This window comes from Apteryx rowi, unplaced genomic scaffold (assembly GCF_003343035.1).
Source record: "Apteryx rowi isolate R43461 unplaced genomic scaffold, aptRow1 scaffold_188, whole genome shotgun sequence".
Lineage (NCBI taxonomy): Eukaryota > Metazoa > Chordata > Aves > Apterygiformes > Apterygidae > Apteryx > Apteryx rowi.
This window is the reverse complement of record NW_020448174.1, coordinates 1,572,442-1,597,266: the sequence shown is the minus strand read 5'-3', so window position 1 is coordinate 1,597,266 and position 24,825 is coordinate 1,572,442. Positions and strand designations below refer to the sequence as shown.

The following is a 24,825-nucleotide window of genomic DNA, read 5'->3' as shown; positions in this document are numbered from 1 at the left end:
TGGTCTGTGTCGCATAGCCTAGTACAGTATGCTTTGGTGTCAGTTCTAGATATACACTGCRAATGGAGAAGTCCTGATGGACTCATCTGTGTGACACGGGACAGTTTGCACAGGGAAGAGAAACACTTCCCAAGAACAAGGTAACAGCAAACAAGCATTGAGCTAAATACMTGAATCAAACCCTGGTCACAGGAGAGCCAGAGGTGCCTCAGTGCAGCCAAGCGGAGGCAAGAGGCAGACAAAGTGGCGTTGAAATAGTCAGACCCCCTACTGCACCAAAGTAGAAAACAGTCATGTCCAGAATGCTGGAAAACAATGGCTGCTGTGGTCAGCCAGTATGACAGCTGGAGGTTGGAAACCCAGTGGCAGCTAGGTAGAGAGAAGCACATCTAAACTGTCTCTCTTCATATGTGGAGGTGACTAACGCATCAGGTTCTGATGGAAAGGAGCTTCTAACTACCTGACTGATTAGGTGGTTGTGAGGCATCGTGGGCTATGGGGTGTGAGTGCTTGAGGTGGGATGGGCATATGTTGAGATTTCTGTGGGATACAAGGTACTTTTCTCAGGGGGTTTCCAGCTCCTTTTCTTAATGCGAGGCACAGATCATCTGCTCATGCTCAAGACAGTGCTCAGGAGAGTATAGCTGTTGGGTTATTGCTTATGGCCTTAGGCTCATTTCAGTTATCCTGCAACATAGCTGATGAAAGATCTGAGCAGTGTCTGAGTAGTCCATTAAAAGAGTTGGGAACCATGGAGGCCCAGAGATAGAGTATCTTTAATCTTGCACCCTGCTCTTACTTCTCTTAAAGATCCACAAAGCTGAAGAGAATCCCTCTGACAGGAAAGAGTTGTAGGCCCTCTTAGGAAGAGAAAGACRGGACAGATTCATCTGCCCACCTTGACAATACCATACAGTCTGTGAGAATGTACAGCAGGATGTAATGTTTGACAAGGTAGCAACAGCATTTGGCACCTTAAATGGAATCAGGTCATTGAAAACCTGCAGCCAAAAGAACAGACTACAACTCTTCAGCTCAGAGAGTACTTCCACTTTTTCACATGGATCCATCAGAAAGATGTCAATGTCTCCCAAAACACATGCCTCAGGAACATCCTAGGTATTAACTGGAATGTAACAAGTGCTAAGGCTTGTTGGAGTCTAGCATCTCTCAGCTTCCAAAGCTGCCCAGAAAATGAAAGAGGAAATTAACTGGAACATGTGTTAAAAGTGGGACTAAGCCTTCTGCCATGGTGGGACTTGAGCTCTGTAGAAATGTGTACAAAAGGGCTGTATAAATGAATTGCTGTTGAACGATAATCAGAGAAAATATATGATATTTCTCAACACAGGACTTGTGAAGGGAATGCCAGCTCAGTATGGGTGTCAGTGCTTGGTGTAGTCAGTAGTATTCAAACTCAGAAGAGGAAATGATTTAATTGGTGGTTAAAGTCAGTCGAGTTCACATTAATTGATGTGCAAGTTCATGGCTTATGTTGTGAGATTTCATGCATCATGAAGCTGATCAAGATAACCTGTAACTCAATGAACATGAAAGTTCGGCTGACACAGCCTGCCAGACTCATAAACAAAGAGTTGGGGTTCCTTCCATTTATGCAAAGTTAAAAATAGAAAAAATTTTTGAACTTAAATGAGATTACAGTAGAGAAAAGTAGAGAAATGAACTCCTCAGAAACAAAGAGTTGAACTGTCAAGGCTCAACTAACTTGCAATTTGCATTGTAGAAGCTTCCATCCTGGACCAGACCCTCAGAAAGGTAGGCATAAAGCAATGCCTGCTTTTGAAAACTTAAGTTTAAAGATGGGATATGACAGATGGGTAAAGACAAGGGAGCACAGGGAAACAGTGTGCTACTGACTAAAAGAGATTTCACCAGACTGATTAGCTTGGTCCTGGTGAATGTCTCATAGGTATTGTAAAAAAAGAAACTTTGCAGAAGGAGTTGAGGGATAGTGAGGTGGCTTTGTGGGTGTTTAGGAGGAGTATGTCCTAGGCATGAGGGCAGAGAGAAAGGAAGTGTGGATGTGGTTGTTTTCAACAGTAAGGATGGCTGCATCTTGGGCTGAGGAGTCTTCCTCAGCTCTGAGTGAGAGATCAAAGAATGGATGAGGGTAGTGACATGCAYTGAAAGAAAGACAAGCAATGGGACAGAGCATTGCCATTAAATGGGGAGATGTTAATAGACCAAGTGACAGGTTAGGGGAGATCTTGGCAGCAGTGTTCCAGGTGGATATGAGCAAGGCCAGAGGATGCCTGTGCCAGTGAGCAGAATGAAGCTTGTGAGAAACAAGGGCCTCTTTAAGGACTGCGATTGTGAAGGTGAATGAGGAAGAMAAGATCTCCATTATTGTACCAGAATAACAGGAAAAAATGGTAAGATTTAGGTGCARCCTAGATACTAGGTCTGAAGAACTATCCAATTCTAGAGGCCAGGTTGTGGCTTGGACTGACAGGGCAGACTATGAAGTATGGACCATGAAGTAAGGGCAGGAATGTGGTCAAAGAGCCTGAGGGAGTGACTGCTCCATTCAGTTGTTTCTTGTCTAATACATCAGATTGCTGCTCTTATCAGCAGTGTGTTGGCTCTGGCCTGGAGGGCCCAGGACCTAGGGCAGCTTTGTTTACAAAAATAAAAGTAGATTTAATCAGTCAAGCTGATAATAATTAACCAAGCAGTCCTCTGTATTATCATGTCTCTGGTCTTTGGACCTTCCTCTGCTATTGATAGCAAGGGGATTGTTCCTGAGCAATTACTCATTTAATCACCCTTGACTTCTGAGCTACATAGTAACAATGTTAGCAATGAGACAGCAGAATCCTGTCATCCCCCCGCCCCATCTACCCCTTTTACCTACTGCTTCCCTAGAGCCTGCATGACAAAGCAAACTGTTCCAGCCTTAGGATAGCACCAGCCCCTACTCCCTTCTCCCTGCCATCCTAAGCTGCAGGGTGACAATTTAGTGACAGTCATCCTCCCTGGCAATGGTCCTCTGACTGTTTCAGATTGGAAATTAGAATGAAGTTTCAAAGAATCTTTTTGGCTTTGCAGTCAGCCAGCTGCTATGACATGCAGCTTCAAGCTCTGTGAACGTAGAGATGTGGGAAAGGGAGAAGCAACTGTGAGAGATGAGAAAATCTCCAGGTTCTGTGGGCAAGAAAAAGTTGGTAAAAGGAACCACTTTTGGCTCACAAAGACCACTGTAGCATGAGGTCAACTCAACTGCCTGACTTAGCAGGTCACCGGGTCCAGAGCTCTGCTGGTGGCCCAGGCCTCCTTGTTGGAGTGGCACATGAGAAAAGAGTTACTGTCCTCTCTGGCACCTGAAGGTCTAGACTTTGCTTGACTTTTTGACAGTATTTGGCAGGCTTGTTCTGGCAGGAACAAGCTGTTGCACCAAAGTAGGTTGCCTTTTGTGGATCAACACAAGCTTGTCTCATATGGTGTGCACTGATAAAGGCTGTGATTTCTGAGCCATGGCTATGGTGTCCTGCACTGACTATGTGACAGCAGCTTTCTTGCATATTCCCTAGCATCTCTCTCRTGGGACCTTCCTCTCCTCCCTTCTCTAGGGCCTCTGTAGTTTGCCAAGTTTGCTTTCAGTCACTGCTTTGGTCTGTGGTGTTGTACATTAGCACTAAGTTAACAATTAACTGCCTGTCATCAGGGACCTTATCACAGYACCATCAGTGGGTGTGTGGGGACTTTTATCCCAAACGTCCACCTAGAGATCTCACAACCAGGCAGAGCGAGGGAAAGGAGCTGCTGTCTCTTCTTGCTGGAGCCATGTCAGCAGCCCTGGAGGAGTTCTGCGGCTCTGTCTTTTGGGTGAGTGGCTGCGTCACCCCTGATCACCCATCCTTGGGGCAGGACACTCAGTGAAGAGGGAGACCACTAAATCCCAYGGCTCAAAGCACAGGCTTGTTTAGCCAGTGGRTCCAAGTGCCAGTGTTAGGCAGAGRTCCTGGTATTTGTACCAGGGCTTACACAGTGCTGAGTGCTGTACACTGCCAGGGCAGCTTGGGTGGTATCCATGAGACAATGATCCAAATGATAGTTCACCAAGTGAGCCCTGTTCTGCCTTAGCCCCRCAGCCCAGCTGTGAAGGCAGGGCACCCTCAACAGACCTCTCAGGAAATTATTCAAGCCCAGCTACTGCAGCTGCCTTGGCTCCAGGAAGGGGTGGTTGTGGGAAGATGGATCAAGAGGGGGATCTTGGGTGGGGACTGAAATGCTCAGCCAGGGTCAGGAAGACGGATGTTGAGGAGGGGGGTGCRATGGGGTCGGAAACAGGGTGAATAGGAGCTATAGGAGCGCTGGCTCTCGTGCTGTGAGTCAGGTGAGGGTGGTGCAGTCCCGAATGACTTGGCTGTCTGTCCTTGTTGCCCCCAGAACGCCTCATTCCTCGCTCGCCCAGATGCCGACCTGCCAATCTGCTTCCAGCAGACCGTGCTGGTCTGGATCCCCATAGGCTTCCTCTGGATTTTCACTCCCTGGCAGCTTCTGCCCATGTGCAAATCCAAAGCCAAGAAATCATCTCTGACCAAACTCTACATCACCAAACAGGTGGAGTGGGGCTGAGGGAGGCTAGGGCAGTCTGGGATGGAGGGATGGTGAGTGGAGAGCCTCTGGGCTGGAGATGGGTGCAGGATGGAGAGATGAGAGGTGTTGGAGAGAGGGAGCAATGAGCTGGGGCACTGTCTGGTACAGAAGACTAAAGGGAGGCCAGGAAGAGGTGTGTYGGACAGAGGGGATGACAGGGTGGGGGATACTCTTGGAGGGTGGGCTCAGGTGTGTGTTGGGGTCTCTGAACTGGTGGCTTGTGATGGGCCATTGTGCTCCAAGCTTGAAATGATGGCAGTGCTCATGTGGAAGTGCTGCAGGGGGGCCTAGAAAGCTTTCCCAGGCTGGGTTTGGGTTGGAGGGGGTGTAACGGTGTGTGGGGCCCRGTGCTTCTCCCCGCAACCGTGTTCTCTCCTGGTGGTTCCTAGTGCCCATGATGGACTGGGTCTCTCCTCATGGATACTCCCTTCTCCACACAGGTGCTGGCTGCATTGCTGATGCTGACAGCAGTGGCAGAGTTGGCACTGGCATTCGTAGGGGACGTGAGGCAGGACCAGCCGCTGCCTGTCCAGTACACAAACCCCAGCCTGTACATTGTCACCTGGGTAAGGGATCACCTGGCAAATGTGCCTTATGTCACCAAAGAGACAGGGTGTGAGACTGTGGGGCCAAACAGTACCTAACTGGACAGCAAGAAAACTTCCATAGCACAGAGGTCAGTGGGGAGCTGCATCCACCAGGGAAACATCTCCTGGAAGATGGGCAGGGACCAGCTCTGCACTCATATGGTTGGTGCACAAGGCAATAGGTTGAGAGCAGCTGTCTGGCTGTACGGTGCTGCCTCCGTTTATCCTTAAATTCCTTAAATCTGGTATGGATACTTTGCCTGTGAGTTTAGCTGAGCTCTGTCTATGCCTGGCAGAGACTTTAGTAACCTTCCTAMTTTGAGGAAGGCCCCAGACATGGCCAGACAAGGCAGGATGGGGCAGTGGGAGTTCTGCGCAAAGCACAGCTATAGGCAACACGGTAGACAAGCTGCTGAACATGGGGATACATCAAAAAGGATTTGGCTGCTTCTCTGGGAAGTGATGGGGGCAACCCCAGAAACTGGAATTATGGCTCAGCAGCCAGGCTAACAAGCAAAGCTGCTCTGGGAAGAAATGTAGGGCAGGGAGAGAATAGTGTGGGCTTTGCAGGACTGACTGCACATTGCGAGCATCAGTTCATGGCAGGCTATGCTGCTCTGACATCTCACAGTTTCCCATGGGTTGCTGCTGAATTTTGTGTGGAGATCTGAAAAATGCCACAGACTATCCAGGCAGAGGAGACTGGAGGGGTGTTTCGGATAACCATGTGAGAGAGAGGTGCTGCAGGGGAAGCACACAGTGCCTGGGTTTAGGCTCTAGGCTTTGGAGAAAGGGCAAGGACAGATCTATGGGTCTGGGCTCTCTGCAGGCTGCTGCTTTGGCCCCAGAGAGCAGCAAGAYGTCTAGGACGTGGAGAATGAGCAGAGAGTGAACTGGCTTTCATGGGCTTGTCTGGGCAAAGCACCTGGTTACTAGGTTTGGTGGCCTATGTTACTCACAAATCTTGAGAAGCTAATGACATAGTAGAGCCTATTTGCTTGATCAAATATACACACAGAAGTACCAGATGTCTTGAATAAGATATGGGATATTGTAAAACAGTCCTAATGATGTCATAAAATTCTGGAGCTGCACTGATGAGTAAAAGAAAGACCTCAGATTGCTATTCTTGGTACTTTGGCATTTTGGTTGGTTTCATATGTGGAGTTTATGAGAGATTTTAAGCCAAGGGACTGCCATGGGAGGCTGCTGTGCCCGGCTTGGAGGCAATATTGAGAAGACAGGGTGATGCCTTTTGCCTGCCCCTTGCAGCTGGGCAGGGTAATAATCCCAGGTGAGAACAGCTAAYGAGAAATAGTGTGCTGCTGTAATGCTGAGGTGCCTTCAGACTCTGCTTTTCATACAAGGAGCCTGATGGTATGTTTTCCTGAAATAAACCTTTGCCCTGTGTAATTGACTCTGAAGCTTATGTAGAGTTGGCAGTGAGTTCAGGCACGAGGAGCTCAGTGTCCAAGGCAGTGAATCCCAGAGAATCACATGTGCTGGCGTCCCAGGGCACGTGACCCTGACAAATGTTTAGAGCCCAGGCCAGTCCTGCTGCCCTGCCTGGATGTCTTCTCAGTGCTGTTTTGACTGTTTTTCTCCCACCAGCTCCTGGTCCTACTGATCCATGATGCACGACGCTTCTGCTTGCGCAGAGACTCGGGAATACTTTTCTGCTTCTGGATCCTGTCCCTGCTCTCTGGGATAGTCTCATTCCAGTCACTCATCCGAAAAGCACTGCAGGTTAGGCTTGGCAGGAAGCTGTGCGTTTTCCCATGGTTTTGTCTTGTTCCCAAGGAAAATCCCTTCTGACTTCATCTCTTAAGAAGCTCCTGGTGGAGGACTGAGGTCCCAGCCACCTCAGGGACTTTGGGGAACCAGGAGAAAGCTGGGGAGGAATTGCTCTTTGAATTCTTCCTCTTCCTTTGGGAGGCATAAACTCTTTGTGACTAGTTTCTCCCCTTATGGACTTCTATGCAGAAGRCCAGGGGGAAGCGGAGAGGGATGGCTGAAGGGGAGCTGAGCCAGAATGCAGAGGGGCTTTTGCACTGTCCTGGGGATGTTCCAGCTCTTAGGGCCAGGTGGCCTTGAAACAGGCCCCAGTAGTAATGCTGGACTTCCCACTCCTGCAGGCCCCAATCTCCGACGTGCCACGGTTTGTCCTTTTCTTCATCTCCTATGGGCTTCAGCTGCTACTTTTCCTTGTATCRGGCTTCTCAGACATCGCCCCAGAAGCAAAGGAAATCACCAAAAAGGTGCGAGGTCCATGCAGGATCGGGTAAGGGGCTCAGGGTATCACATCCCAGCTGGCATTGCCTGGGATAGGGTGGGGGTGCATCAGGTTGGCTAGCCCAGGTGGGCTCCCAGCAGACACTCCTYTTCACCCCTGCATGAGGGCAGGCCTGGGGGCCTCAGCAGGGCACACGGCGAAAGCCAGAGCCTGCAGCCCAGGGCATCCTGCATGTGTGTCCAAGTGGAGCCACTTCTGACTCTGGGATGGGGCTCCCTCGGGCTGGAGCYGGCACAGTTTGAAACCCCTGTGCTTTGTGGCTGGGGGTGCTGAGTCGACTCTTGCCATCACAGCTGGTTACCYCTGAGCACCCGCGATCCCTCGGTACCCACTTCCTTTTGCTTTGTGTCCTAGAACCCAGAGGTCACAGCCTCCTTCCTGAGCTCTGTCACCTTTGACTGGTACACCAGGTGAGCAGGGCTCCCCAAAGGTCTGGGGCTGGCGTAATGCAGGGGCACATTAGGGCTGGCACAGTGTCGTGCGGGTGAGCCTGCAGCCCAGGCTGCTTTGGGGTAGCTGTGAGCCATGAGCATTTGGTGCAGTCTGTGCAGCATGAGCTTGGCTCCTTCCTCCCTTGCTGCGCACTGGTACCAGGCACATTGGGCCAAGCTTGCAGGTAGTAGTGATCTGTYGCTCCTGTTTCACATGGCAGAGAAGTGGTGGAGCTGCTTGCGAGCAGGAGGTAAAGCTGCAGCCGTACTGTGATGTGTGAATACAAATTGRGGCTTAGCTGGGTGCTGGGTGTGTACCTCTCCTTCCATCAGGGCCAGGCTGAGTGTGAAGGCTCAGTGTTTGCAGTAAGGGCTACCCCTCAAGTGCCGTGTGGGGACCTTGCTGAAGGCAGGTTCTATGCCCCACAGCATGGTTTTCAAGGGCTATCGCAAGCCCTTGGAGATGGAAGATCTCTGGGACTTGAAAGATAAAGACAAGACGAAGACTATTTCTGCCATATTGGAGAAGAATATGAAAACCATGGTAAAGAAGGCCCAAGCAGAAATGGAGAAAAGGAAACGCAAGAAGAGACTCCGGGAAAGTGACCCAGACCATGGGAGCAAGATGAGCAAGGCCCAGAGCCAAGACATCCTGGTGCTGGTAAATCCCTTCCCACTCCTGGCCTTGTGTGGGACTCAAAGATCCAAGCCCAGCTGTATGGAATAGGGTCACCTCATCCCCCTGCTGCCCCCACTGCTGAGTTATCCCTGCTTTAATTATGCAGGGCCATGGGCAAGGATGACATAGTCTCCCCCATCCTGAGCAGATCCCTTTGTTTCAGGAGACCAAGAAAGTCTCCATCCTTCTGTCCTACAGAAGGGCAGGAACCATCCTCAAGTCTGAAGTGCAAGCAGCTACCTTTTCTCTTTCTGTCCCTTCCCCAAATACCTTCCAGCAATGAGGTCTGAGTGAGAATCACCTTGTATCAGGCCCCAGCCTCAGATCTTTCTGAGGTGCCTGACTTTGGGTCACTTGGGGTCAGGCTGGTCTTGGGATTGCAACAGTTGTCTTTAGAGTATCTGAATCAAGGAAGCAGGTGTTAGTGTTAGGGGTGCATGACGTGTGACCAGTGAGAGGGAACATGAGCAGAGATAAAGGTAAGGCCTCATTCAGGATGCCTGACCTGGGGGCTATGGGAATAGCCCTGGAAGCATCCTTTCAGGTGGAAAAAGCCTGTGCAACCACCTCCTTTACTTACGTGTGCGTTTCCCTCTAGGAGGAGAAGCAGACGAAGGGAAAGAGGAAGGGGGCCAAAGGGGACTCTGGCCCTCACAAGGATTTCCCTAAGGGCTGGTTGCTGAAAACCCTGTTTAAGACCTTCTGGCAGAACCTCCTGCTGTCAGTGGCTTTCAAGCTGGTGCATGATGGACTGGTGTTTGTCAGCCCCCAGCTGCTGAAGTGAGTCCTTTCTCTCCTCCCCTGTCCATGCATTATCCAGGCCTTCCACCCAGCCCCACCAYGTCCATGTGTGTGCAACACCCAACCCAACCACCTCCATACGTGCACATGTCCCAGCCCACACCCTGGGGACTTTTTTTGCCCCAACCAAAGCTATGAGAACCTTTTGGGTTGCAGTTTAATGAACAGCTGAACAGATCCAAGCTCAATTCCAGCCACCAAGAACAAGGGCTTGCTCCCTGYTCCCTACATCCAACTTCACGCAGTTGTGTTCCCTCCCTAGAGATGGCTCTGGCTCTCGTTGGGCCCATCCATGTGTCAATTCAGTTCAGCCCGGCAGAACCTGGCTGGTGCATTTTYCAGAGCTGCAAAGGTGTCTGTGGATAATCTGACAGCAGTGACCCACTGCTGTACATGAAATGCAGTCTCCCTCGGAATGGGGGAGGGGGGGCAGCTCCCTGAGCATAGAGTCAGCTGTTTGGGTAGGGTCTCTGTAGCTACTCCTGTGAGGATCCTCTCTCTGTGTTGGTCTGGAACATCCTGCTTGGGTCTGTCTCAGTCTGGTGGGTGTCTCATGGGTCGCTCTGCCCCCAGGCTGCTGATCGCCTTTGTGTCAGATCCGGAGGCATTTGCCTGGCAAGGCTACCTGTATGCCACCCTGCTCTTCCTGGCAGCGCTGGTTCAGTCCCTCTGCCTGCAGCAGCACTTCCACTTGTGCTTCCAGCTTGGCATATCTGTGCGTGCCAGTCTCACAGCTGCCATCTACAAGAAGGTTGGTATGGCCTTGTTGGCATCCTCTGTCTGCTCCCTCCCAGCTGGGCTGGGGATACCACTACCCTTTGCCTCCATCAACCTGGGACAACTGGGGTGTAAGTCTTTTCCTGCCTAGAAAGGCATGTGAAGAGCTCAGCTTGTGGGATACCTGCCACGTGCTGGGGACACCGTGGGTGCTAATTTTGCCCAGGACCTGGGTGCTGCAACTGTGTGTCTGTCGGCTGCCAGAGGCTGAGAAGGTTTCTCTTCACAGCAGTGCAAGATCTAGGATAACTGCTGCTGGGATTCCTGCACAGGGACGTGTTTCTTTGCCCCCAGCAATGCAGTGGCTCCTGGTGTGCAGGCAGTGATGAGAGCACACGTGCTYAGCAGAGAGGAATCCAGGAGCAAACCCAGGAGCAGTTTCAGCCTGGCCTGCTAATTCCTTGCTCTGTGCCATGCTGCTGGCATCCAGGCTGCTCCCAGACAGGCTTGCAGTGACTATGCACTCTCTCTCCAGGCACTCACCGTATCCAGCGCCACTCGCAAAGAGTCCACTGTGGGAGAGACCGTGAATTTGATGTCCGCTGATGCCCAGAGATTCATGGACATGGCCAACTTCATTCACCAGCTCTGGTCATGCCCCCTGCAAATTGTCCTCTCCATTGTTTTCCTGTGGATGGAGCTGGGCCCCTCTGTCCTTGCTGGTATTGGAGTCATGGTGCTGCTCATCCCTATAAATGGGTTTCTGGTCACCAAGGCCAAAGGCATCCAGGTCAGTGGTGGGTGCAAGATCCTTCCTGCCTCCCCAGCTCCTGAGGCCTATTGCTGTTCCCTCAATTTGTTTTCCACACTCTCTTCCCTGCTACACCGTAGGTCTTTTTGAGCTTGGGAAGTTCATCTTACTTKGGCTGGGTGGGCCCTAGCCTGATCTGAGGGGCGATGAGTGGGTGAGGTGAGCAGGATGCAGGCGAGACCTGTCCTACCAGCTGAACTTGAACAGGGCTGAGTACAGCTTTGAGGACTGAATGCAAGATATTACCAACAATAAAATATAATTCTAGTTTTTACCTGACAACACAGCCACAGAGAGCCAAGGTCCAGCTTTGTGAGACAGCTCCTTTGGGTTCTGGAGCTCAGCCTTCCCTTCCCTCCTGCAGCCTGGATGTATTTCCATGGGTGAGCTGAGCTGAGCTGTTGTCAGATTTAGGCATGGCCATGACCTCTGGCTCTTCTGTTTGCAGGTGAGGAACATGAAGAACAAGGATGAACGCATGAAAATAATGAATGAAATCCTTAATGGAATCAAGGTGAGCAGTGGAGTGCCCCCAGGCAGCTGCTGCAGCCCTCCCCTGAAGCACCTCTCTTCTTGTACACTATACCTGGAGGCAGTGCACTTTCACCCTGCAGCACCTGAATTATAGTCTAGCTTGGGACCACTGTCTGTGGGGTAGCCAACTCTCAATTCCTGCAATTCCCTTGGCTTCCTCACCTTGCAAAAGGTTGGCTGGGGAGGAGCTGTGAGTAGCTGGACCAAGCCTTGGGAGCTATGGAGATGGTTTCCTGGGAATTTCCTGGAGAGCCATGATGGGGAGCAGGCTGCTGTGATGGCAGAGGGGCTCTCAGTGACCTGGTAAGCTGAGGATGAGGGAGTGGGAATGCTGTGGGGAAGTGCCCTGAGCTGTGGGCCAGGACGGGGCGGGAGAGATGCAGTGGGCAAACAGGCTTCTGAGCAAGCCAGAAGTCGGTGTTGGAGGTGCTGGGACCTGGCAAGCCGAGTGTGGAGATGGGCATTCCTGTGAGGCCAGCATCTGCTCATCCTGGTTATTCCACAGATCCTGAAGCTTTTCGCCTGGGAGCCCTCATTTGAGAAGCGAATCAAGGAGATCCGGGCACGTGAGCTCAGGGACTTGCTGAATTTTTCTTACCTGCAGTCAATCTCCATCTTCGTCTTCAGCTGTGCCCCCTTCCTGGTGAGTTCCAGCAGCCYGGGGAGGACTTGGCCTGCACCTTCATCAGAGCTGGATGAGGCTGTGTCCAGGGGGATGGGAAAGATTGGGGACCTCAGCTGGAGTGCAGCGAGGGGGAGTGGAGGCACATGCTGACAGATGCCCAGCATGCAGAGTAGGGTCCTGGCTTCTGACAGGACAGCACTGGGGAAAAAGGGTCCCATCAGAGTGGAGAGACAGGGCCCAGAGGAGGAGGGAAGCACCCCAACAGGAGAGCACTGCAGAGGCTTTAGGGGAGCACCAGGGGCTGTACCTTATCTGCTCACAGCCAGGGCGATGGCAGCTTTCTCTGACGGTACTTGTCCCAGGTCTCCCTGGCCAGCTTTGCTGTCTACGTACTGGTGGATGAGAACAATATCCTGGATGCACAGAAGGCCTTTACTGCCATCTCCCTCTTCAACGTGCTACGCTTCCCCATGGCGATGCTGCCCATGGTCATCTCTTCCTTGGTGCAGGTCAGCCCCCATATAGGGCAGAGGGTGGAGGTCTCATGATACCTCTGTCCAAACCAGCACATGGTGTTTGGGGCTCAGATGTATGATGGGCCTAGGGCTTGGACACCCAGGCTCRATACATAAGGTTCTATTGGCAAATGGGTGTGACAGGACTCACAAATGTGACATCGACTTGGGGCTCAGATCTTGGGGCTGGTGCTTGGGTGGGAGCTATGTGCATGAGGCTTGAGTGGGGTGCTCTGCTCATGGGGCTCCTGCCAGACCACCCAGCTGTGCTCCATGCCCATATGCCCCCCTCTCTGCCACGGCAGACCAATGTGTCGACTGAGCGACTGGAGCGGTACCTGGGCGGAGAAGACCTGGACACCTCAGCTATTCACCATGATCCCATTTCAGGTAGGTGAACCTCCAGGTCTGTCCCTGTGGGTCACAGGCTAGCCTCACCCTGCGCCACTGTGCAGGCCCTCTCTGCAACAGACAGTGCAAGCTGAGCTGGGGGCAGTGTGACAATAGGGGTAACTATCTGCAAAGATGGAGCTGTGTGGGCAGAAACTAGGCAGTCCAGGTAAGGGGCTGTGTGGAAGGGCTTGGGGGCTGTGCAGGCTGGAGTTGGGGATATATGGGCTGGGGCTGGGGACTAGACAAGCTGGTGTGGAGCATGCTGGCTGAAATGGGGTGCTTTTCAAGCCTTGAGGTATGGCTCTCTTTTGACAGGCAGTGCTGTGCGTTTCTCAGAGGCCACATTTGCCTGGGAGCAAGATGGCAATGCTGTGATAAGAGAGTGAGTGCTCTGCACCGTGTGGGGGCCAGATGGGTGAGGAGAGGGAATCTTGGTCCCTCACTGTACCTTGTTTGTTGGGGATGGCGCTTGGCTCTTCACAGTGCTGGCTGCAAGTCCTCCAGAGATGCTCTGCTCTGCTCTGCTCTGTGTTTGTCCCATGCAGGCAGTGCAGGAGCCCATGGCCAGTACAACTGCTTACTTGGCCCTCATGTCTTTGCAGTGTCACCCTGGACATCACACCTGGGAGCCTGGTGGCTGTGGTGGGGGCTGTGGGTTCAGGCAAATCTTCGCTGGTGTCAGCCATGCTGGGRGAGATGGAGAATATCAAGGGACACATCAATATCCAGGTGAGAGGAGCTGGCCAGTGCGAGGGGCTGTGGGCTGGTTGGGAGCTTGGCAGGGAGATGGCAGGGCAGGACCGCTCTGGGACAGTGAGCACACCAGGCACTGACTGTCTGTGCAGCCTCCCGGCTTAGGGACTGGACTGATCCCAGAGAGGTGGGCCAGGGCTATGGGAGGTGGTAGTGTTCAGGCTGGTGCCCCAGCAACACAGCTGTTGTTGAATCTCTCTGTCAGGGCTCCCTGGCCTACGTCCCCCAGCAGGCCTGGATCCAGAATGCCACGCTGAAAGACAACATCCTTTTCGGGTCAGAACTGGATGAAGCCAGGTATCAACAGGTCCTCAAGGCCTGTGCCCTCCTTCCTGACCTGGAACTGCTCCCTGCAGGCGACCAGACAGAGATTGGAGAGAAGGTATTGGCTCTGGGCACTACAGGATGAGGTGGGGATAAACAAATGTGGGGCAATCAGGGCACAGGAAGGGAGAAATAGATGTGCAAGTCCTGGGAGAAGGAACAGGTGTCTCTCATGGGCTAACAGGTCTGGGTGGCCCCTGGGTGCATGGGRAAGGGGAGAGAGGTGGTAAGAGTGGCATGGGAAGGGGCAGAGAGATGCACAGTAGGCRTACAAGGCTCAGCAGGAGAGTGTTTGGTGGCGGGAGCAGCCTCCACCTTGCACGGGAGCRTAGTACACACAGAGATGAGACAGCATGATGCTTCAGTGGGTGCTTGTATGAGGGTAGCTGTCTGTGCCGCTACCAGAGTGTCCTGGGGTTTAATGGTGGGGAGGAGCACTGGTGCCTGGGGTCCTCTGAGGGCATATTGTGGCGTGCATCATGCTGCTGCGRCCTACCCACACCTGTGTGTAGTGGGGGAGACAAGCAAGGTGTGTTTGGGGAGGGCCGCCAAGTTTCCTGTTAACATGACCTTTCTGGGTGTGGAGCAGAGGAAAGAGCTGTTGCCCAGTGCCAGGCAGGGGCTCATGGAGGTTCCTTCCCTTTYAGGGCATTAACCTGAGCGGGGGTCAGAAGCAGCGAGTCAGCCTGGCCCGGGCAGTGTACAACAACGCAGATATCTACCTGCTGGATGACCCCCTCTCTGCCGTGGATGCACATGTTGGCAAGTACCTTTTTGACCATGTGCTGGGGCCAAAAGGGCTGCTGCAAAAGAAGGTGAGTACTTCTGCTCTCCCCCCYGGGAACTGACCATGCCAGAATTGCCTGACGTTGTGTTGGCCATCCAGGGGAGGCTGAGGTTGCTTGCTGGGGACAGAGTGGGGTCCTGCAGACCTTCAGGTGGGGCTGCAGCAGGAAGGAGAAAAGTCCTCATGGGTCTCCAGAGGGGTGCACATAAGTGAAGAGTGCCCTATGGGTCCCCAAAGCTGGGCAGTGATAAGGAAAGAGGTCCCCAAGTAGGGGAAGGAGAGCCTGCAGGCCCAGGGCTGAGGGGAGAGGGATGCTCTGATGCTCACTGCCCTGCAACCACAGTGCCACTTTGTTGCAGACACGGATCTTGGTGACGCACAGTATCAGTTTCCTGTCGCAGGTCGATAACATTGTGGTGCTGGTGGCAGGAGCAGTGTCTGAGCATGGCTCCTACAGCACCCTGCTTGCGAACAGGGGGGCATTCGCCCAGTTCCTGAACTCCTACGGTGCCCAGGAGAAGGATGCTCCAGATGAAAAGGCTGCAGGTACTGGGCACGCCACTGGGCTGGGGCAAGCRAAGGGGGCGCGTGTGTCTCAGGGTTATAAAACCTGCTTCCTTGGTCTGATCTGGCTCTGTCCAGCCCCGACCCCAGCAGTGGTCATTGTGAATCCTTCCCAGGTTCTTACAATCAGCAGCTCAAGGAGTTTCTGCCTCAAGTAGTTGCATCCAGGCATTGCATTGAATAGCCACCAAAGGACTTATCTAAGTTTTTGAGTCCCTTTTAAATTCATTTATGTTTATGGCTCCCATAATCTTCCCTGGCAACAGGCTTTGCACCTTAATGATGCCGGAGTAAGAAAGATTCTTTTGTTTATTCTAAACATCATGTTGGATGATATTTTGTCTTTCTCAGCTCCCCAACACTATAAGGAGGAGTGGTTTCAGGTCAGGCTTAAGCTCACCATGCCTTGGCTCAGCCCTGGSTAGGTACTAATAATGCAGGTGCCCTGCTGGAGCCTGGCTGTTTCCAGTCTGTCCCTGCAGGACCCATGTCCCATCTGCTCAGAGGTGGTCAACCTCTGCATGCTCCTGAACTGGAGTAACATGACCTACCAAGTCTTGCRCTTTCTAAACCAGCACGAATCTCTCTGCAAGGTTCCAGCAGTGACACTGGGATGGACCAGCAGCAGGGTCTGCCTCTGTGCAGGCCTTTAGCCCTGCATCCCCTGTCAGTTCTCCCTCTAGCACAGTACCCCAGTGGGTCTCTTCCTTCTCCTGCTGTACTGGGCTCACAGGAGAGTTTGTGGTAGGAGGACACAGCCTGAGCCTGGGGTGCAGGGCTAGAGGAGAGGGGCATGAGTGCGGCAGAAGTGTAGTATGTGGGATCTGCTCTCTCCTCAGTGCCTGACTCTACCCTCCCTCTTTCCTGTGCCTATAGCTGTTGCTTTAATTGAGGATGAAGAGCAGGRTGATGAAAACACTGAGCCCTGTGTGGAGGAGGGTCCTGATGATGTGGTGACCATGACAATGAAGCGAGAGGCCAGCATCCAGCGGAGAAAGTTCAGTCGCAGGTGAGGACCTGACCTGAGCTTGCAACCCGCTGCCTTGCCTCCTGCATTGCTTCCTGGGAGGCAGGGGTCCTGGGGGGCTTCACTGGGGGATTCCTGAAGAGAAGGGGCTGCGAGCCCCCATACCCATTCTTACCATGGGGTGGGCTGGTTCAGGAGCATCTGACCTTGCCTTTACCCACTCTGCTGTATCACACTCTCACCCTGCAATCTTGCCTGAAACTCCTACCACTGGGCTGGTTCTGCGAGCTGGGCCTAGGGACTGTGATTTCATATCTGGAAATGCCTACGACTTCCACAGCTCGTTCAAAGCTGCCTGAGTCAGGACATTCCCTGGAGGGCTCTGGCACACGCCAGTGCAGCACGGGGACAGACTCCCAGGAGAGGGGGAGCCATGCAGCACCCTGTGAATAATGGCTACCATCCCTTCCCTGCAGCCTCAGTGCAAGGAGCACCAAGTCCTACCAGGAAGCCCAGAAGGAGACCCCCAAGAAGCTGAAGGGCCAGCAACTGATTGAGAAAGAGGCTGTGGAAACTGGCAAGGTGAGGAGACTCAGTGCTACAAGATCCTGACTTTGGCCCAAAAAAGCCGGCACCAGCTGTCTGTGTACCCATTGCAGCCAACAGGCACGAAAGGAGACAGTGCTGCCCGGATGTGTGGGGCTGGTGGGTGAGGGTGGCCCTGGCTGAGTGGGCATGTTGCTTGGCACTGTGCAGGGTGTTGGAGGGAGGACGTGTATGGAGGGGAGTGCTGTGGGCAGCGAGTCAGGAGTCCTGAGGCTGTAGGGGGGTGTCACCAGCTATGGCTTGTTGGACGGTGGTGATGGGCTGAACTGGTCTACAGGTGAAGTTCTCCATGTATCTGCGGTACCTGCGTGCTGTCGGCTGGGGATTTTCTTTCTGGGTTGCCATGGGCTACCTTGCACAATATGTTGCCTTTGTCGGGACCAACCTGTGGCTCAGTGCCTGGACTGATGATGCACAGCTCTACCTGAACCAGACCTACCCTCCAGGGCAGCGAGACCTGCGGATTGGTGTCTTTGGGGCACTGGGGGTAGCACAAGGTGAGTGTGGGAACACAGGGGATGCTGCTTACCTCAGCTACATGGTCCAGCAGGGAAAGGGCTTGCATGGCCTACAGCCAGCAGCACAGCAAGGAACAGGGTGTCTAGCATTGTGTCTGTCTGCCCACTGCAGCCTTCCCTCTCACTCCTGGCTGAACTGGGGACAGCATGAGCCCCATGTAAACTGCCCCAAGAAGACTCTGTTTGCCTCCTTAGGTTGAAGGTCACTGTCCTTAACCAGCATGGAGATAGTGCCAGGGCCCAAGCCTCTCCAGAAGGGTTAACRTTCTTCATGTGCGGTGGGATGTGGTTAGTGGGGTCTCCCAAGGACTGGCACAGTGGCTCCCTGTGGACCTGCCAGCTTGGAGCTGCTTGATGTGTCCTGTGAGCCAAAGGGTGCCTGGGGCCAGTGTCCCATGTGAGCTTACACTGACTACTCGATGCTTTCATTGCAGCTCTCTTCCTATTCATTGCCACTATCCTGTCTGCCCACGGTGCTGTGCAGGCCTCCCGGGTTATGCACCAGCGGCTCCTCAGCAACATCCTGCACGTGCCCATGAGCTTCTTTGACACAACCCCTACTGGCCGCATCGTGAATAGGTTTGCCAAAGTAAGAAAACAGCCTGGGCATGGAGGTGGTGTCTGTTCTGGCAGATCTGGTCGGTCTGGAGAGTGTTGGGTAGTGGCATAACCCTGTTGCTGTTCAACACTGCACAGATGAGCACAGGTCAGGGCCTGGAAGGGACCGGGAGGGTACAGTGGATGCGAAGCTGGTCGTGAGCTCACAGTTACTCTTGCTGCGAATAAGGGAAGCCACATCCTGGACTATGCTAGGAGGAGAGTGGCCAGCAGATCATACGAAGTTGTTACCTCCTCTGCTCAGTGCTGGGGAGGTCRTATCCGGATACTGTGTCCAGTTTTGGGAGCCCTGGGTCAAGAGTGCTGCAGAGAAACTGCAGAGGATCCAGAGGAAACTACCAAGATAAGCAGAAGCCTACAGCTCATGTCCCATGGCGAGACCTGGAGTGAGCCGGGCTAAGAGGAGGCAAAGGGGGGATATGCTCACAGCCTACAGCCACTTTGGAAGTGCAGCTACAAAGAAAATGAAGCCAAACTCCTCTCAACAATGCCAGGCGATATAAGGGGTAGTGGCCACAGATGGTAGCTTGAGAGGTTCAATATAGACCTCCATCCTTGGAGATCAGCAAGACTTGTCTGGAGAGAGCAATGGCTGATCAGATCTAGTGCTGGGAATAATGCTGCTGCGAGCAGGAGGTCAGGCTGGAGACCCCAGAGGTCCCTTCCAGCCAGCACATCTGTGATTCCATGGTTTGTGTACAGAGATATTGGGTTGCTTAGCACATCCTTATTAATCTTGTCATCTTTTTGTTCAAGTTCTAGAAAGGGGAGGAAATACAGTTAAAAAACTTGAAACGTTACATATTTAAGGAAATTGTAACATTATTCTTTGTTCCATTCCCTTGGTCACACTTCTCRTTTTTGAGGGAAAAATCACAGTTGCCTGCAGCCAACTGTTGCTGTTGCTAGATCCCCTGTCCATCCTGCATCCCTCAAGGCAGGAGATGCCAACATCGCAGAAAGGATTGCAGAAGAAGAAAGGATAGACTGTATAGCTCTTGCTTTTCTGGGCCTGATTTACACTTTCAGTCTGGATACATGAGCCCTGTGCAAGGTTCGAGCACCTGCTTGAGGTCTGACTAACATGTCATGCTCTTGGGCTGCTTAGGGCATGTCAAGCTGTCCTGGTTACAGATTCACAGCAAAATATGCAGTCTTTGCTATGTAAATGAGACTCATAAAACAAAGGGGAAAAAGAGAGTGGGGGGAAAAGAGGCAGGTAATTTTAAATATGCTGTGACTCCACTTCTTGCTTTGGTGACATTTCTTGATTTTGTGAATTAAAATCTCTCTTGAGATCAAGACCATAGACCTGCTAGGTATACTCTGAGATGAGAGAGGATATGATGCCCAGCTAAAAGAGGGATGATGGCAAGGTTGGAGACCTGGATGCATCTGCATGGTCTTGGGGTCAGCCCTGCCTTCTTTCTGCCTTAGTTTCCTATCCTGAATCCTGCGACTAGGCAAAGAGGCACTTCCCAAAGCAGGCCCATACCAGAAGGGAATGTTACTTAGAGCTTCTCTATTAGTTCAGCTATTCCCAAGCTAGGGTCTGTGGCCCTAAACAGGGTTGTGACCCCAACAGCARTTCAGTATCGTTCTGTATTTTTGCAAGTGTCTGACACTGTGTTACCATATGAGTGTGTAGGAACCTCGTATGTGTGGGGCCTCTGGGCTTTTCCCTCTCTCTGGGGTCACTGACTGCTTCTTTGTATGCTCCAGGACATCTTCACAGTAGACGAGACCATCCCCATGTCCTTCCGCAGCTGGCTCTCCTGTTCCATGGCCATCATCAGCACACTGCTTATGATCTCCCTGGCCACCCCATTCTTTGCCCTTATTATCATTCCCTTGGGCATCTTCTACTATTTTGTGCTGGTGAGTACCTTGGACCTGCGAGAGGCTTCTGCCCTGCATAGACCTATATCTTGTCCCTGCTGGGCTTTGTGTTGGTAACAGAGCTGTCTCCCTTGTTTCAGCGCTTCTATGTCTCCACATCACGCCAGCTACGGCGTCTGGACTCTGTTACCAGGTCTCCCATCTACTCCCACTTTGGTGAGACAGTATCAGGCCTGTCTGTGATCCGGGCGTATGGACACCAGGAGCGGTTCCTGCAGCAGAATGAGAGCACCGTGGACATCAACCAGAAAAGTGTTTATTCCTGGATAGTCTCCAATAGGTGAGTTTGCTCCTTATGCCCTGGCACAGCCTGAAGCATCTCTGCCCAGGGGCTCCTGGGTGCTGAGGGAGGTCCCTCAGATGCTGGAGTTCTCCCTGTTGATCTCAGGACATGCTGTGAGGGTCTGGATAGGAATAGGGGAGCTTAGCAGAGTGCCACAGTCTGTGGGAAAGAGATGTTTTAGGGTGATTTTGAATGTTAGAGTACAGGCCTCTGGGAGAYGTCCAGAGCCTGGGCAGGGCAAGCTGCACAGTCAAGGACTGAGATAACTCTTGGTGCATTCTAGGAAGAGGCTGATGCTCCAGACCAGGTGGGAGTGCAATGGGGGCACTGTCTCGTGTTGGCGTGTTATTGAGTAGATGCTTTGTGTACGTAAGGTTTGTACCATTTGGGGTTCCTCTGATAGTTGGTGTTACCAGTACAGGAGGTCACATGTGAGACACAGGGAATGACTAGAAGGCCAATCAAGCATGCACTGGAAGCACTGGACATATAGAACAYATAGGGTGACATAGAACAGGTAACAGAAAAGGACGTGGCGAGAGAACAGGGACAGGCATAGAYACAACAGCAGTATGGGGGTGGTTCACTTGGAGAGTGGCAAGGGGGTGAGTTAATGGGAACCACAAGAGTGAGGGGGGTGGTTTGGGTGAGGTACTGCAAGGTGACTGGAGGGGACTTGATCAGGAGAGATGGGGATATATGAGTCTCCTGGAGCAGGAAGAATTGGAATGATTTAGGGAGAAACACAGAACTGTTTTACCATCATCTTGACAGATAAAATGAAACTGCTTGCAGAATTGGCTGCAAATCACATGCTACATAGGTGCAGGTACCATGTGTACAGCACTGAGCTCTGGGATAGATACTCAGGGATGCTAGTGTGATGCTGGTCTCACTGATGGTTGCTCCTGATGCCCAGAAAGGGTGATGCTGGCTTCCTGTGTTGGGTGCAGGCAAATGCTTCTCCCACCACTTCTCACAGCCATGCTTTCCCGGTGCAGGTGGCTGGCCATCCGTCTGGAGTTCGTTGGGAGCCTGGTGGTCTTCTTTTCTGCACTGCTAGCTGTGATTTCAAAGGGCACTTTGGAGGGCGGCATTGTGGGTCTTTCCATCTCCTCCGCCCTCAATGTGAGTCAGCGAAAGCTTTTCTTGCGGGGCAGGGCTGTCTGGGAGCAACACTCTGATGGCTCTGGGCTGGCTGCAGGATGCTGCATCCAGCTCTGAAACACGGAGGGGGGATCAGCTGGGATGGTGCCTCATGGGGAGGGGATCACCTGGGAAACTGGTGTGGAGCCAGGGGAGAGTGCATCCCACTGCAAAGGGCTGCCTGCTGCTGTGGGGAGGAGCACATTGTCTCTGTGCCTCAGACGCTGCAGCAAAGCTTTTGAAGGGCTGGGGAAAGAGGGCGCTGGCYGGTGAGGGGGGAGTTACAGGCCAGGCCAGGGGTGCTCGTGCCCAGGTTGAGTCCYTGAGCTGAGGAGGGAGAGCTGTTTTTTCCTGGGCCTCACTGAGCTCTGCATCCTCTGGACTCTGCCACGCAGGTGACCCAGACACTGAACTGGCTGGTGCGGATGTCGTCAGAGCTGGAAACAAACATTGTGGCTGTGGAGCGGATACATGAGTACACGAAAGTGAAGAATGAGGTGAGGAGATCAAGGTCCAGGCAAATGCCTGCTGCACAGCTCAGTGCTAGCCAGCATTGCAGGGCACAGCTCCCTAACGCTCTTGTGCCCCCAGGCTCCATGGGTGACAGGGAAGCGCCCACCCCATGGCTGGCCCAGCAAAGGTGAGATCCAGTTCATTGACTATAAAGTTCGTTACCGACCTGAACTGGAGCTGGTTCTTCAGGGGATCACCTGCGATATTAGGAGCACTGAGAAGGTGAGGTGCCCTTGCTACACCCCTTCCCTAGCAACACTGTGTTAAAGGTGTTTCTGTCTTCTTAGCTTCTGGCTTCAGGCTGGGGAGGGATGGTGATGTGGACATGGCTCCTGGGGACTCCCAAGCTGCAGGGCAGTGACCAAGGGAGATGACCTGGGAGATGGTGATTGCAGATGCTTGCTCCCATCCCTGGTGTGCTGACAGTCTGTGGCTTGAACCTGCACAAGTCCTACAGCTGGAGGGAGTGGGGTTTGTGGCTGCAGCCAGCACAGGTCCTCTGGCAGCCCATGGTGGAGATGAGCCAGCAATGCTGCCAGCGGGACAGCACAGAGGAGCAGCATGCAGGGAGACAGGCCTGGTGGGCAGCAGGGTGCAGGGCTTTTGGGCTGCAGGGTGGAGCTGGCTCTACATACTTTCCCACAAGGATGGAGGGAGCCAGCAGAAGGCGAGGGGAGCATGTGTGGGGAGCAGGGGCCAGGAAGTCCCACCAGCCCAAGACAGAGAACACCTGCCCTGTTTTCTTCAGCTCTGGCAGCTGGTCTAAATAGCTCCTTCCACAGGTTGGGGTTGTGGGCCGGACCGGGGCTGGGAAATCCTCCCTCACCAACTGCCTCTTCCGGGTGCTGGAGGCTGCTGGAGGGACAATCATGATCGATGGCTTGGATATTTCGATGATTGGCCTCCATGACCTGCGCCAGAATCTCACAATCATCCCCCAGGTGAGCTGACTCCAGCCTCCCCACATCCCACTGTTGTACAGCCTCCCCAGGCTGTTTGTTGTGGCCAGACATGGGGGCATGCAGCAGCCACGGGGCAGCCTGGAGCTGCTACCCCTGCTGAGTGGCCACGATCAGCATGGGCGAACACACTGTGCTGTCCCTGGCAGGACCCCGTGCTCTTCTCCGGGACCCTGCGGATGAACCTGGACCCCTTTGACCAGTACCCAGACGAGGAGGTCTGGAAGGCCCTTGAACTGGCCCACCTGAAGACGTATGTGCAAGACCTGCCCGAGGGGCTGTTTCATCTTGTGAGTGAGGGAGGAGAGAACCTGAGGTGAGCAGAGGAGCTGGGGCATGCCCAGCTCCCATCCCTTCCATTGGCCCCAAGAAAAAGGCTAAACTGGTCATGGTGGTGAGAGGGGGCCTCAGAGCAGCCTTGAAAGGCAGCCCTAGAGCAGAGCAGCTGTCCAGGGACAAGGGCAGAAGCTTCTGGGACTGAATGTGAGTGAAAGAAATTGTCCAGGAGTAGGGGCTGGTCCTCACTGCATGGGGGCCAGCATGAGCCAACCTTTCACTGGTGGTCCAGCGAGCAGGACACAGGGAGGTGGTGCCTGGGGTGGCAAATCATTAGCTGAGTTGAGGCTGGAGGGGCAGACATGGAGCTGGGGGACAGGGCAGTGTGTGGGAGCTGGGCCTGCAGACACCCTGCTGGTGCTCACCACCTTGTTTGCTTAGTAACTCATGTTCCCCACCTCATTGCAGTGTCGGGCAGAGGCAGCTCGTGTGCCTGGCCCGGGCCCTTCTCCGCAAAGCCAAAATCCTCATCCTGGATGAGGCAACAGCAGCTGTGGATCTGGAAACTGATCATTTAATCCAGACAACAATCCGGAGTGAGTTTGCTAACTGCACTGTCCTTACCATTGCCCACCGCCTCCACACCATCATGGACAGCAACAGGTACTGTGTGGCAAGGGGTAAATGGACCTCTGGACTCCTGGGATGGGGCAAGAGGTAGCTGACAGCAGAGGCAAGGAGGCAGCCAGAGGGCAGGGGTGGGTGCAGTGCCAAGGAAAGCAATATGCAGAGCTGCTAGGGGAGCAGAACAGAGGAGGGGAAGGATGGCCATGCATTACTTGTGCCTTTGTGGGGAGAAACACATTCTTGGGATCCTGCTTCTTATCAGTAAAAAGCCACAGAGTAGTTGTTGACAGCCTTGGCCAGGTCCCTCATTTCTCTGCTGGGGGCTGAAGCACAGAACAGGGCTGTAGGAGCAGGCGTGGTGGTGGGGGCTGTAGGGCTGGGGCTGGCGGCTCAGATTGCGGGAGCTCACACGTTCTCATTCCCTGCTGTCAGGGTGATGGTGCTGCAGGCAGGGAGGATTGTGGAATACGACAGCCCCGAGGAGCTGCTTCAGAAACAGGGCCTCTTCTCTGCGATGGCAAAGGATGCTGGCATTATAAATGCACAAACCACCGTCCTGTAGCTCCAGTGGAGTAGCGTGTGATGTGCGGTCACACGGCTCCCTCCTGCTGGGACTCACTGAGCAGGCGCCTGGATCTCCCTGCAGCTGGGAATTTGCCCAGGAATTTGTCTCTGCAGCTGGGAAGCGAAGGGGAGAGGATGGCTTCCCTGGCTGTCAGGGACAGAGGATATGGACCTGAGTGAGCTTGCTTGACCTTGCTACTACACCCTGCCTACTGTGCACGAGGGCCTGCAGCTGTTTAATTTATTCCAGTACAGAGGGGAAAGTCATCTGTCAGATGGAGAGACTGTAGCCTCCTTGGGATCTTAGTTTTTGTACCAGGCTAGGGGAACCTAGCTGAGAGATACTGTAGCACTATGGAATGAAATTTACAGTTTAATCTAGGAGTGAATGTTATAATTTATTTACTTCTTGTAA

The 24,825-nt window shown here is 53.2% G+C and overlaps 1 protein-coding gene across 7 annotated transcripts; it reads left to right on the top strand.

The window, feature by feature from the left end:
* Positions 1 to 24,791, top strand: ABCC2 (ATP binding cassette subfamily C member 2). 7 transcript variants are annotated; one of them, XM_026061915.1, is made up of 33 exons: positions 1 to 140; positions 3,686 to 3,846; positions 4,411 to 4,584; positions 5,061 to 5,186; positions 6,819 to 6,953; positions 7,343 to 7,465; positions 7,855 to 7,910; positions 8,361 to 8,592; positions 9,209 to 9,390; positions 9,985 to 10,162; positions 10,664 to 10,918; positions 11,388 to 11,453; positions 11,979 to 12,116; positions 12,461 to 12,607; positions 12,919 to 13,003; positions 13,322 to 13,388; positions 13,609 to 13,735; positions 13,965 to 14,141; positions 14,731 to 14,898; positions 15,230 to 15,416; positions 16,311 to 16,443; positions 16,878 to 16,983; positions 17,285 to 17,504; positions 17,960 to 18,114; positions 19,866 to 20,021; positions 20,123 to 20,322; positions 21,327 to 21,453; positions 21,867 to 21,968; positions 22,063 to 22,206; positions 22,767 to 22,925; positions 23,093 to 23,259; positions 23,688 to 23,882; positions 24,279 to 24,791. In XM_026061915.1, the coding sequence occupies exons 2-33, from the start codon at positions 3,805 to 3,807 to the stop codon at positions 24,406 to 24,408; spliced, it is 4,659 nt and encodes a 1,552-aa protein (XP_025917700.1). In that variant the 5' UTR covers positions 1 to 140; positions 3,686 to 3,804; the 3' UTR covers positions 24,409 to 24,791. The 7 variants fall into 7 exon arrangements, with proteins under 7 accessions (XP_025917700.1, XP_025917699.1, XP_025917705.1 ...); XM_026061914.1 differs by having other exon boundaries at positions 811 to 3,846; XM_026061918.1 differs by lacking the exons at positions 1 to 140; positions 5,061 to 5,186 and having other exon boundaries at positions 164 to 3,846.
* The last annotated feature ends 34 nt before the right edge of the window (positions 24,792 to 24,825 follow it).